The 14,398-nt window shown below is 35.1% G+C and overlaps 1 protein-coding gene across 1 annotated transcript in view; it reads left to right on the forward strand.

Annotated features, from left to right (window-relative positions):
- PRDM5 (PR/SET domain 5) overlaps positions 1-14,398 on the forward strand; it is an 84,000-nt gene that overhangs the window by 34,610 nt on the left and 34,992 nt on the right. Inside the window, exons 8-11 of the mRNA XM_065736834.1 lie at positions 305-384; positions 5,105-5,189; positions 6,454-6,611; positions 13,429-13,522. Of these exons, the coding sequence (XP_065592906.1) occupies positions 305-384; positions 5,105-5,189; positions 6,454-6,611; positions 13,429-13,522 (417 nt within the window). The remainder of the gene's footprint in view (positions 1-304; positions 385-5,104; positions 5,190-6,453; positions 6,612-13,428; positions 13,523-14,398) is intronic.

Here is a 14,398-nt window from a genome sequence, read left to right on the forward strand (position 1 = left end):
TTGATCCTAGTTGTGAACTGTGCTCTTAATACTTGGTTGGTAATATCTTGCTTGGTAGTATCTATATTATTGTTCTTTTTTCCTTTATTATTCTAGTTTAGTCGATTTACATTCCATTAGTAACTGGCTGGTTGGACACCCACAGAGAACTCCCGATACTGAATACTTTCAAGATGGGGTACAAATGTAAAGATCTTATGTCAGTGAAATGACCCGTAAAAAGTCACAAGCTCAGTAGAAATATTTAGGTTCTTTCTTAGCACTTCCTTTTTAAGATGTTGGTGGTATTCTGTTTCTGTTTCAGGAAATTCTAGGAAAAAGCTGACGTGTTCAGTGTGCAATAAGAAATGTTCCTCAGCAACAAATCTCCAAGAGCATCGAAAGGTCAGTAAGATGAAGGCTAACCCACAGCAGGCTTTGACTTCCCTGCGATGTAATACTGTGGTGCTTAGGTCACTTGAAAGATACTGTGATTCAAACCTTTGGCTAATATCTGTCATGGTTACAGAATCAGTGTGTTTTGTTGTTGGTATTTATTTTTGTAATCACAGTTGGTTATGTCAAAAGTCTTCCTAGTGTTGTAGTGCATCTTTTACCAAATAAGAAAATGTTTGTGCTTCTGTCTCTTGCGCTTTTCAACATTAAGTCAAATGTACATGCTGTTCTTTAGCACTAAGCTAAATGTAAAAATATGTTATATAACGATATGATACACACAGGCCTTAAAATAGGTGCACGAGCCTTCAGTTTTTGCACAAAATGCATTCAGTCTTTCTTATTGCCTTCTATCATAACAGTAAGGTTACTATTTGCAATTTAGTTGTGAGGCAGTTAAAAAAAAATGAAATAAGTGCTTCCTCAAAAATAAACAATTGCCCTGATTGGTGTATTACTAGAACAGTAAGAGTTAACAGTTTTAAAACCATCAATTGGAAATAAGGGGGTTCATACAGAAATGCAGATGGGCTAAGAACATGAGATTCTGAATCCATTATACCCAAAGGAAGTCCCTGCAAGATTAATTTGATAAATCGCTAAAACCCAGGAGATTCTGTTTTTACAAAAAGCTGCATTTTGCTGTTTATCAGATTAACTGTAAGTCTTTAATAATGCCCTGGGTATAACCTGAGTCCATTGAGGATATAGATTATATCAATTAAAATATGTTGTTGCAAAGGAAATGATGGGGCCTCTCCTTTTTTTCTTTAATTTGTATATTTATTTATTTATTTACTTCCCTTTTCCTTCTGCCCCCTTAGTTGTATTAATGTGCCTTGCATTTCTTGGCTAACAGGGCTTCAGTTTGTTCCTCCCCATACCAAACTGTAGTATTCCATGCAGCTCATAATTACAAATTTTGTATATCATTGCACCTTTTGTTGGCCTCTGAGAATGTAAAATATCACAGTTTAATGTGTTCGTTTTAGGAAAAGGTTTACTTTTGTTCTGCATAGTGCAGGCACTGGCTCACAGGCTTCTCTTTTAAGACATCCAGAAAATAGATATTACAGATTCACGCATCTATATCACATAGGGAAGGAAATTGCATGTAGGACTCATACCTTCTGTTGCTTGAACTACTTTGTTTTTGTATGAAGTATGTGTTATCAAAGGTTGTTAGGTAAGAAAACAATAAGTGAAATGGAGAGGAAACACTTTTTTCATTCTATTTCCTGTCAATATAAAGAAATAAAGCTAGGAAGTAGGTAAAATATAACAGAAAATAAGTCTGAACAACTGACACTTCTGACAATCACAGAGAAAGAAGTTAAAGAGAATGACTGTAGGGCAGATTGAGGTCAATTCGCTCTATGAAAATATGGCATTCACTTCTGTAGCTTTCATGTCATTGATGATTTCAACCTATTTTAGCTTTGTTTTTGCCAGTTGTTTCTGCCTTAAATGTCTAAAGACAAGCCCTTTCTTAGCCATTCACAATTAAACTTTAGTGTCATCATCTCAAGTCCCTTAGACTTACTATTTTGTTTTTCAGACTGTTGCTTATGCCACACTAATTTTTGGTGGCATCACTTTTTTTTTGTTTGTTTGTTTTTAATCCATTCCCGGAAATGTCAGGCTGAAAGAGACCCTAGAAAGTTTTTATGCCCTTTCTACTCTGCTGAAAATTTTGCCACATCTGTTGATATCTTTTTTGAATTCTGACTTGCAAATTAAGTGCCATGAACTTTCTTGAAACGTGTCAAGTGTTAGGTTTTTTTTGTTTGTTTGTTTCAGATAACCTTCTTAAAGGTTTGCTACGCATTGATTTAATAACTCATTCTAATCTCAGAGAATGAGAAGAAAAACTCATCATTGTCTTCTTTGTAACAGATTAGCATACTGTAAAATTATTGTGAACACCCTTTGTCTTTCTTGGACTGCACAAGCACTCGTATTTCAACCTTTCTTCATGCATGTCTTTAGTTTTTGTAAGCATTTTCATCTTCTCACCAAAGGAGTTGTGATGCTTAGTCGAGCCTTTATAATCCCCAAGTAGAGGGGAATGATTGTCTTGAAATCATCAGTACTAAGAATATGTCTCTTAATACATCTCAAAATGACAGTGGTTTTTGAAGAGCAAAATCAAACTCATTTTTTGTATTTTGTTGTGAATTCATTATTATCTTTAATAGTCCAATGTAAGCTCATTTACTGTGTGGTATTCATTTCTTTAATTTCTCCATCCAAAAGTTTGAGTGCTTCAAATTTTGGAAATGTTTATCATGGTTGACTTGAACCTTAAACGTTTTACCTCCATCACTTCCCCAAAGATCTTTTGAATGACCTTTTGCTTTTCAGTAGACCTTGTGAAAAGTTCAAGGTTATTGGTCTTGTTAATGAAAGCATATATTTTTCTGAAATGAAAGCATATATTTTTCTGAGTAAAAGTTAATTTTGTTCAGATGCTTGTTAGTTCCTGTAGCACCTAGCAAGTTGTCTGCAAAGGCAGCTCTTCAAGGCTCTATGAGACAATTTGTAAGGATGTTCTGACTGTAATGTAACTGATGTTTATGATGATAACTGTTACAGTCCCCTAATAGGAATAATTACTAACAAATCTTTGCACAATCACTTATCTGTGATATTACAGGCTGACTGAATTTGCATAGTGTACTCATAAATAATTTACTTGACCAGTTTTCTTAATGGAAACTCAGTTGAATATTTTTATTTGCAACAATATTTGCTGCATTTTATTACTGTTTTACTATATAATTGTGTAGTTTTCTAAATAATTGATTTAAGAGTGACAGCTATAGAAATATGCTTGATAGCCACAGCTGTTTAATGCATATACATGCCAGTCTGTGCCTGATAATTTTCTGAAGAATTGGAGTACCACGTATAGAATATATTTTTGTTAGCTCTTGCTTTTTAATGTATGCACACAAACCTCTGTTGGAATGCAGATGTATTCAGTGAGACTATTTAATAAACAATGGTCATAAATTGAAAACAGACAGCTGCATAGAAGTGCAACACAACCGTAGGTTCTGATGTGTTAAATAATAGATTTAAGAGCACCTTACAAGTCATTTCAAGTAACACCAAAACATTGTTGTGCTATTAACACTCAGCTGAAACCAGGAGACTCTGGCAGGATTCTGATAATACTTGGTTGCAGAGTTAGTATAAGCTTCGATCAACAGTCGGAGTCAAAATCAAGATATTTGGAAAAGGTAAAATAGTAGACTGTATATATCAGGGAAATTAACCTGTAATGCAGGATATTTCAAATGAATGATTGTTATTTGAGCATGCCACTTGGTTCTGGCTAAGTATTTGCTTAAGCATCACTATCGAAGATATGCAAGTTTACTGATGGTAGGAAATACTGTAACTACTCATTACAGCAGTGTTTTTTAATGGACTGTTGTTAGTTGGGGAGTAACAGCATGGAAACAGAGGTTCTTATGGAGAATTTTGTTGTTGTTTCTTTTCCCCTCATGTTTGTTTTAAATGGAAGACATTACTGTGCTGTCTGAAAATGTTTTTCCTTCAAATGTTTTGTTGAAGCTCTGATGTTTGTTATTTTTAGCTGCTAGATTCCTCTTCAGAGAGTTTAGTGATCCCCAAAAGTGCTTCATGAAGTGTGATCTCTGCCAGGAAGTTTTGCTGTCTAAGGCTGCAAGTTCTGAAAGCCTGGAATGTATGTTTAGATGCACTGTGACTAGGTTAAGGTGTGCCTGCTGGAAGGAAGCGTGGAGAACTTGAGTATGTGTTGTGGTTTTGGTAAACCAGAGCAAAGGTTTAATTTTTCTTTAATTGAGTGTCAGAGATTGCAGCTCTCAACTGCAACTTCTAACTAATTTTCCATCATTTAGTCCTTGATGACATTATGTGCTGTGATGTTGGCTTACTGTGTTTATAATTTAAAGAGAGGCTGCTGCCCCTCCACTGTATTGCCTCCAAAGCTCTCAAGACAAACAGTATCACCTTTTGCCTCAACCTGGAAAGAGTTTGCTATTTTAAAAGAGTGCCTCGAGAGTTGCTTTAGCTCCCCCAGAAATAACAAAAACAGTGAAATCATTTATTTTGCCAGTGTGATTGCTTTAGATTTTTTTTTAAAAACCTGCTAAATTCTCAACAGAAGAGTCACTAAGAGATTTGATGGAGCCCAGTCATTTTTAAATCACACATGTATTCAATCAGATTTCTATAAGCAGATAGAAGTCCTAATCAAGTTTGATTGTATTGATATTTTAAAATTATTATAGTAGTTACGAAGTAGCTATTGTGTTGGCATTTTTACTTATGTCTATTGTATTAGAAGGAAGTTTTCTGAAAGGTTATTCTGCATCTGTTGTTTTGTTCTTTTTTGGTTAATGGTACTTTAAATGGATCTGATACTGTGATTTTGTATAACTGCTGTTTCTGAATATTGTTCTCTAGTGATTTTTTTTTGTTCCTGGTTTTAAAAATTATTTTTGAGAGATACTGTTGTTCCTTTGGGGACTAACAAAGTGGAAATCATAGAAAATCCCCACATATATAACTAATGGATTAGAAATAGTCATAGTCTGTTGGAGAACTTCTGTGTATGTAAGATATGTGATCTTGTTTGAGTCAGGTATTTAATTATCATTAAACACTCATTTTGCAGGTTCATGAGACCTTTGAGTGTCAAGAATGTGACAAGAGATTTATTTCGGCTAACCAGCTAAAACGCCATATGATAACTCATTCAGGTAACATATTAAAATGGCATAAACCTATGTGTGTGTGTGTGTGTGATGTATTTAGCATACATTCAGTTTTACATTAATCACTTAGAAATAGAAGGTTTGGTGAATTTTGTGTTGTCCTGGGCTGTTCAAGCAAATCCCATATTCCAAGGAAAACATCTAAGTTATTGTTTCTAAGCCTTTCAAGATTCCAAGTGTAATGCTATCTACTTTCTCCTGTTGCTGCTTTGTCAAGCTTCTGTTTCATGCTAGCTGGGGTAGATGATGTCAGTTACATGGGACGGGGTGAAAGATTGTTGCTTGTCTTATAGAGGTGGTGAAGAACTGTTGAGTGCAATTTTATGTTGAAGAGGATGGGAGCTGGGTTATGCTGTCAGCCAGAGATCTGATAAAAGGGCAGGTATTCGTGGGCTCAGGTGCAAAAAATTCTCATTCAGAGGAAAATGGATCATCCCACACCGTTTCATAGATGACACAAGTTCTTCATTGTGCCTGTCCTCCTCTGGTAGAACAGCAGATCACTGTGAGCAGGGAGTTGCCTATCCGTAGGATTGGCAGCAGGACACTAATTGGCCCTCCCAGAATTTCTGATCACTGCAGTCTAGTGTTTCTGTTTATTTCACCAGTGATTAGAAACATCAAGCAACACAGTGGAAACACAAACATTGTTCTCTCATATGCATTAACATTTAAAAACGCAGGTTTTTGCAACTCCTTAGGCTTGTAATTGAACTATTTTCTTGGTATCGGTCCACACCAAAAGCTCATTTCTCAACAACATAATCCATATTTCAGAGCTCTTAGCTTGCTTTTGACACTTTTGGATGAGTGTTAATGTAGTTAAATTGCAGTCACCACTTGAAGCATAATAGGCTTTTTGTATAGCAACTTTTAGTTTTGGAAGCTAATATGTATATTGTTAATTAAGCTTAAAAACTGTCATGCCCTCCTTCACATTTGTAATCTGGAAACAGTGTTTTCCTCTTTGAAGTCATTCTCTTTTGATTTAAGCTAATTAATCAGAATTTAGTTTTAGCGATGATTATTACAAAGAATGTGCCATTTTCTTGAGATACACCATGGCTCATCTTTTGTGAAGTGACTTAACTGTCTAACATAAAGGGCATTAGATGTCTTTCTAATTGGTTTAATCTTAATTGGGTTGACTTAATTGCAGAAATCTCTCTGAGGAGATGATTGTCTCTGCCTTTCATCTTCTCCCCCTGTATAAACAGGAGATTAAGTGTCCCCCACTCATTTTCTGCAGAAAAACGCCCCTACACCTGCGAGGTTTGCAATAAGTCCTTCAAACGACTTGATCAAGTGACTGCACACAAAATAATACACAGTGAAGATAAACCTTATAAATGCAAGCTTTGTGGAAAGGGATTTGCCCACAGAAATGTTTACAAGAATCACAAGAAGGTAAAGCACTCTGCTGTTGTTGTTTACAGGTCTGCCAACCTCAGATGCGCAGATTTTTTTCTATTAAATGGTTAATCATTAAGCTCTGGCATGCTTATAAACGTGGGAGTAAAGTATTGGAAAATGTATATATATATATTATATATATATATATATATATAAAGTGAATGTTGTTTTAAGCAAAATCTCAAGACAAGATGTGAGTTTTTGATACTGCAAAACAAACATAAAAAAAGGGAAATTAGAAGGAGATCACAATTGCTTGATTAAAAGCATCAAATACATTTCTGTTTTGATTTTTTGAATGCTTTTCCTTTTTTTTTTTACATTATCAAAAGAAATTTTTAACTGATCTAAAATTTCTTCAATTTTAAATTAAAAGAAAAAGCAACAAACAAAACAAAACAAAAAAAAAAACCCACCACGGTATTTGAATAAAATGAACTGTAGTCCTGCTGTAGTCATTCCTCGTTGTTGGACTTTGCACCAGATGCTTTCCAAGCAGTTCTGAATTTGAACTCAGTTGTAGTGTTCACACTTTAAAACAACATCAGAAGTGGCATCACCTGAGAAGCAGGCTCTTGAAGAGACATTTTGCTTCTGTTTATTTAAGCTCAAATCTATTTGACCAAATTTTCATAATGCCTGTCATTAATTTTAACTTGAACTTTCATTTTTTAATGGTAAGGCTGTATCCATGACTGCTGTTTCAGGATTAATAGACAGAAAAAAACTATCTAGCTTTGTGCCCAATATTTGGGACTGTTTTTATTTCTATATTTTCCATACTCCCACTTTTTTTTTTTACCCCTCTTGTTGAAACGGATGTACTCTTAGTTAAATGTCTTTTGCAGTTTGGCTCATATAGTATGCCATCTGGGATTTTGGCACAGGATCTTTACACCATCTTTTGCACTTTCAGCCATAAATCATGTAATAATAATAATAATACCTCTCATAGGGTGAAATGGTGATGATGGTCTAAAAGAGAAAGCATGGAGAAATCTGCTGAAAGACAAGATTAGCTCCCATATATGTCATGGTATATGCTATCTTGTTTTAGAGTTATTAATAAAATGAGGCAGAATCTCACAAATTGGATATATTCTAGGGAAATACATATAGTATTATCTGGAAAGATAGTGCTATATCTTCAATGAATACTTGTAACGTATTTCCTTAGGACAATTTGCAATTGATGACTGATAGGCAATTTTGTCTGAGAACAGACTTCAGGCTTAAGTATGAATAATGAGCAAACATTTTGACCCAGTATTCAAAACAGCTTCACCACTAACATAAGCAAGGACTGTGTAAGAGAATGTTGCAGAATTGGTTCTTGTGTCTGACAAGGATTAGAGGCTCCAAATAATGGAAGATATATTAAAATGTATACAAATTTAGCAAGTACCCAATTTTGACAGAATTCTTCAAAGCATGTTGGAATACTTATTTCCTGAACCTATTTGCACATAGTACTGGCTGTAAACAACCCTGTCCTATAGTGAATTAAAATTATTCCAGTGTTTATATAAAGTTTACCCAAACAGCTGTATATATTTGCCCTTCCACGATTAAGTCTTTGATTGCTCTTGCTAAATGAAGAGGTGAGCCTGAGAGATGGGAGATGGATGTAGATCTCCTGAATTGCTTTTCTGAAACGCCTATCATTCCATTGAGTATAGAGATTGTACATATATTCACTAGCATTAAGTAGGCACCTAGATTTCAGTTTATCTGGCCTCCTGTTTTCATTCCACTAGTATACCTTTAACAAAGGTAATCAAGGAGAGGTAGTATATAATGGTGGACATTATGGATATGTATATTTAAATAAAATAAAAAGTGCAAGTCAAGTTATTGCAAGGTAGTAGTTTGAGATGCCAAAATAGTTTTAAGTGCCAAGATTTTTGGAGGGATAAACTACTGCAAGGTGTAGAAAACAAGAGTTCTGTTGCTTGGTCACAGATAAGCTGAACAACTAAGAATGGAAATTCTTTATTGATTATATTTCTTCTGTGTACTTCTTCTACTCAGTTTCTTAATGAATCTTCAGATGTATATCCCTTTAAGACCACACTCTGTGTTTTGTTTTCTTTTGGAGGAATTAAAAATCAGACTCTGAATAATTAGACTACTTTCAGAATACAATGACTGTGTTAGTAACAGGGAGCTTTGCAGTGGAAATGGTGGGTATTACAGTTAAAAACAGTTTTCGAGTTTCATAGCATCGCACTTGAAAGATCTCTTTGGATTTTACTTCATTTTTTATTTATTGTAACTTAGAATTCTTGTTGTTTGAGATGGAAGCTTGTTGCTGTTGTTTGTTATTCCTTTATGGTAACTATTTAATTTGATTTTTTTTTTAATCTTGGAAGGATCAGAATCAAAATGAAATTTGGTTTCACAACATGTATTTTTAAATCCCTCTCAAAGGTACAGAGGAGATTAGATCCTTGCATTTCACAGGATCTTGCTGGAAGATAGACAGTGGGTTAGCTATGAGTTCATCTACTCTATTCAGTAGAGCACTGGAGTGTAAACTCTAACTTAGTGCTACTAATTACAGCCTAGCAGGTACTGATCTGAGAGCCAGGAAATGTTAATCCTTTTGTGGTAGTGCTCTGGTGTACTACTACTGCACACAAGTACTACTCTGCTCTGCGTAGGTGCAAGTGTAAGTTTGCTTTGTCACTTGCTTGAAGATGTCGGCACTTAGAAGTGTTATGCAGTGTGGAACTAGCTCAGATAAATTTTGAAAAAGCTCAGACTAAATGTCTGAGTGAACATGGGAAGAAAATGATATAATTTTTTGTGGAAATAATAGTATAAATAACATTATAAAATATTAGCTGAAATTAGAAGGGGCATTGTGTTACACATAGAGTTCATTTTTTATCCAGGTCAGGCTGGATGAAGGCACATCTTGTATGCCATATAATGCAGGTTACTTCTGTACAGGACAATGCAAAGTTCTTCTTCCATCTGCTCATTTGCTATGTATAGAGGATGAATTCAAAGAATAAAATATGAGGATATGACAGTGAGCAGATGTAGGTCACCAGACATGGGATTTTAAAGGGTTTACTGTTAATCCAGGGTTGTTTGGTCTTGGGGAGCATAATGAATTAAAACAATTGTACTCCCTCATCTTCTCTACTGGGAATGGGTAGCCTTGGGCTGGGTTTAAACTTTCAGAGATGCTATTCTAGAAAAGGCTGCCATGAGATCTTCTGTAAGAGCCCATCCTTAGTTACTTTGATCATATGACTGTTCAAAAAGTACACATGACCGCTTAGTTTTGTACAGTTTCTCATGATAAGACGCCAAGGCCTGCACTGTTTCTGAATGAGCCTAATCCAGAAACTATTATTTCTATACCTTTCAAAATACTGAAACCACTGGTGTCCAAGGGAAAACAAGGAAATTACAAAAAAAAAAAAATTACTTGATTTTTCAAGTATTTAAGTGTTAAATCATAAATTGTGTTTCCTTTCTGCATAATGAATATTCAAATAGAGGGAAATGTGTAAAATATGGTTTTTTTTTTGTTTTTTGTTTTTGTCTTTGTGCTGTTGTTCATGGTCCTGCTGTTAATTTAACAGTGGAAGGATCTATTCAACAATTTGGACCTGCTCTAGAGCAAATAGTAGTAAAAACATCAATTTTTGTTTTGCACTTTATTTTCCTTTCCCCAGCTTGCTGTAAAGGTATGATAAAGTAGTAGCAGAAGATAATAGTCTTTTCATGGTGTAGATATAATCTCACTCATCACACTATGTTCTTAAAGAGTTGCAGTACTGCATCCAAACATTTAATGCATTTCAAGACTCAGCTTGCTACTGATTTACAGTAAAAGCTTTAGACAGTTTTGAAAACTTCAAATTCAGTTGTAGAACATCAAGGTACTGAAACTAAGTGCAGCATTGGCAATATGTACTGCTTATATTCCACTCTGAATCAAGTCATAAAATGAGAGTTCAACTCAGATTGTTTAGTATGACCACTTTCCGTTCTGAATTCTGATGCTGCAGACTTTATTATCTGATTCTTCATCTTATTTGAGTGAAAGATGATTCTAGAATATCTTGCACGAGAGCAGTCTATTTTGCTGTATTGAAATCCACATCAATCAACTGCATTTTGCAAGCTGCTTGTGGGACCCTTTTATGAAAATAAAATCACATATATAGTTAGTCTATATATATAGTATATATATATATGTATAGTATATAGTATTCTATTCCTTTGTATTGCTATATGCGTATTAAATATGTAGCTTAAACCTAAGCTAATCACAGAATTGTAGGGGTTGGAAGGGATCTCTAGAGATCGTCTAGTCCACCCCCCCTGCCAAAGCAGCTCCCTAGCCCAAGTTGCACAGGTCGGTGTCCAGGTGGGTCTGGAATGTCTTCAGAGAAGGAGACTCCACCACTTCTCTGTGCAGCTGTGCCAGTGCTCCATCACCATTACTGTGTGTGCACTGTGTACCTGCTTACCAGATATATACATAACCTATTATATAGCAAATTTATATATATATATTTAGTATATGATGTCTTTTCAAGCAGCTTTTAGTAAATTTGTTAGCTGTAGTTTGAGATATAATGGAAGCTTGACAAATGAGCTTAGCCCACTTTTGGCACATGGAGTTTCTACAGTTGATCACAAACTTGCATAACTGAAGGAAAAGTGAAGAGGTTTGACAGCTGTGGTGCCAGACATCTCAAAATGCATTTACCTTGAGCATAGAATCATAGAATATTCTGAGTTGGAAGGGATCCACACAAGGATCATTGAGTCTTATTTCCCACCATACTCTTAATGGAAGCCATCTCTTTTCTGGAACCTGTTAGTAGGACGAAGGTGGAAAGTATTAGAATTAATATGCTTGCTTGCAGATATACCTCTGCTCATTAAGATTTTTATGGCTTTTTATGATACACCTAGCTTGTTTCTGGACTAGTTGCAAGTAAGGCAAATGAATTGTGATGTCTTTTTACACTTGCATGTGGGTACGACTAGTAAAACATTTGTAGTGAAGTTCAGAAATATGGATGAATTCTTGTATTTTGGTCGGAAGACTAGGACTGGCAAGAGAATGATAGGAAGGAATTATATACAAATGGCTGTGCTCTTCAGAACTATCACTCAAGTGGTGAGTGTTCTAAAATAGAGCAATTTTAAAGTAAATAACATAAACTTTGCGCTCGTGAAAGGTACCAGATTGACAGCCCTAGAGACTGAACCCTTCTATTTATCCACAGAACAGGTACAGCACAGACATCAGCACTGCGAGCTTCCCCACAGTGTCTCGTCAATGTGTCTCAACCCTGTTCTGGAGGAACCACCTATTGAGGTGAGAAGGTAGTTCAGTCTCTTCATGTCCTGTCAATCCATGGTCTGACTGCTGAGACTGCCAATCAGGATGTCAACTAATGCAGATTGTGATGTAAACCTCCAAGAGCTGGACTGAAACATTCAGCATATTTTATATAATGTATAATATATTCCACACGCTTTTTTATTTTAAGTGACATTAGCTGGACTCAAGTAATTTACTTTGAGTCCAAAACCTCTGTATAACATTGCAAGAACTCTCATGTTTTGCTACTGCTGTTTATGTGAGACAGCGTTTGTGTTAAAATCTGTCTGAGTTTGAGGCCAAGAATCTACATCTAAATAATTATGCTGGCTCCTCAGAGTCTTTTTTTTTTCTCATTATTTTAAGGGATATCTCTATATGTCTTATGGTATTATAAATTTTTCTGCCATAAGCAGAAATGGACAATATACACATGTACTATGTCAATATTTACCCTTAACCTACTGAATTAATTCATTTAATGTCATGCATATTATAAAATGCAGTCCATCCCCATTTGCCCTTGGCACTATTGTTGCCCCTTAAGGTCCTTGATAGCTAATACAATGTTCAGACACTGATGCTTTAAAAACATTCTTCCCTCAATGAGAAACTGTAGAAAATTGAGTAGACAACAGATTGTACAGATGAATTTAATATCTGAATTTACTGCGGGGATAGCACCAGGGAAAGGAGGAGTGGAAAAGGAAAATTTACAACAGTAGCATGAAGCTGGATGTTTCCCAAGCTCCAGAAAAGAAATGCGCTTCAGCAACTCTGCTGTTTGTGAGATTCATCCAAACTTAGCCATTTATTTTATTTATGGCTTTGAAGGCTATTTCTGCGTTTCTCTTTTTCAAGTCTCTTTACGCTGTTCCTCAGCTATGGTGTATTTTTACTACAGCAAACAGAAATCTCAGTTCTGATGCTTCTGTGTGCTTTTTATGTCTTCTAAAACATGAAGCTGAAATAAAGATACGCAAAAGTAGTCACATGATTTGAGAAATTTTCTTTGCTAAATTTTGATCTACTATCTTGAGATTATTAGATCAGTTCTACTCTTATACTTAAGTGAAAAAAATGCAGGATTTTGTGTACACGTGTTTTTGTAAGTTTTTTCATGTTAGTAAGTACTTAAGGCCAATATTAGTGCTGATAAAGAAATAAAACTGAACTTGAAGCTTTCCTCCTCATTATTCATTATTTTTGTTTCTATTTAAATATAATACTTCTGAGGATCAACGTGGTACATTAATTCCGTAGCAGTTTTGCTGGCTTTTAGGATTCAGAATAATGGCAGAAGGATTGTTTTAATTCTCTGTCCCCCTGATATTTCGAACTGTTAATATATCCCTTCACAAATTCAGTTTGGAAAATTAAGTATAATTACTGTAATGACAGCTAATTGATTTCCGTGAGCCTTTCCTCTGACACTTTGTCTTTCATCTGCAGACCCATTCTGAAGAGAGACCATTCCAGTGTGAGGAATGCAAAGCTTTGTTCCGAACCCCATTCTCGCTACAAAGGCATCTACTAATTCATAACAGTAAGTGCTAAGTCTCAGAGGAAAAAGAACTTCTTCAGTTCTCTTGTCTGATTGAGAAAAATAGACCTCTAGCACCTCGCTCCAATATACAACATGCTATATCAAATTAGACTTAAAATTCAGCTCTGATCACTAGGAATTAGAAAATTCGGAGCAAAGTCAAACCTTGCCTTTGAATGCACTTAAATTCAAATATAAATGCACTGTAGAAAATGTGACCATGATTTCATATCTGATTGTAAGATTTCTTTCTGCATTAATTGTGATAGCATTATCTTCATATTAAGAAATGGAAATTAGGAACAAAGTGGTGACTTACTCGGCTTTTGGAGGTAATTCATTTCAGAGCTCAAAACTGAAATTGACTCTTCTGTGCCAGTCCAGACTTCGCTGTATGCTAATGTTTCCTTCCAGTAGCTTAGAATTGGCAGCCCAGAAGAATTCTGTGTCCATCTTCCATTGTGACTAATGTGTTAAAAGCATTCTGTACTGTTTGTTGTTGTTGTTGTTGTTGTTTTGTTTTTAACTTATTGTTCAGATTTATTTTCTGTGGAATTTTCTCAATATTTACAGAGCCCTGAATGACCACTCAACCATGTTAGTATTAGCAATTAAGATATAAAAAAATATTAACAATCTAAAATCCTGTTAGCTTTTAGAAGCTTTGATTTGAGGAATATTTATACTGGTTTAATTTTAAAAAATAAACTTACTTTTTTTGACCCAGTAGAATGCTATTTCTGGTAGAGGAATTAATAGACTGGAGTGTTTGGTTTGTTCTTTTACAATTATCTTTCAAACCTTCTGCAATTTTGCAAAGCACTGGATTTTGTGAAATCATTTCACAATGTAAAATGTCAAATGTGCTTGGGGGAA

This window comes from Cyrtonyx montezumae, unplaced genomic scaffold (genome assembly GCF_038088225.1).
Source record: "Cyrtonyx montezumae isolate F1298 unplaced genomic scaffold, pur_monq_1.0 scaffold_2, whole genome shotgun sequence".
Taxonomy (NCBI): domain Eukaryota; kingdom Metazoa; phylum Chordata; class Aves; order Galliformes; family Odontophoridae; genus Cyrtonyx; species Cyrtonyx montezumae.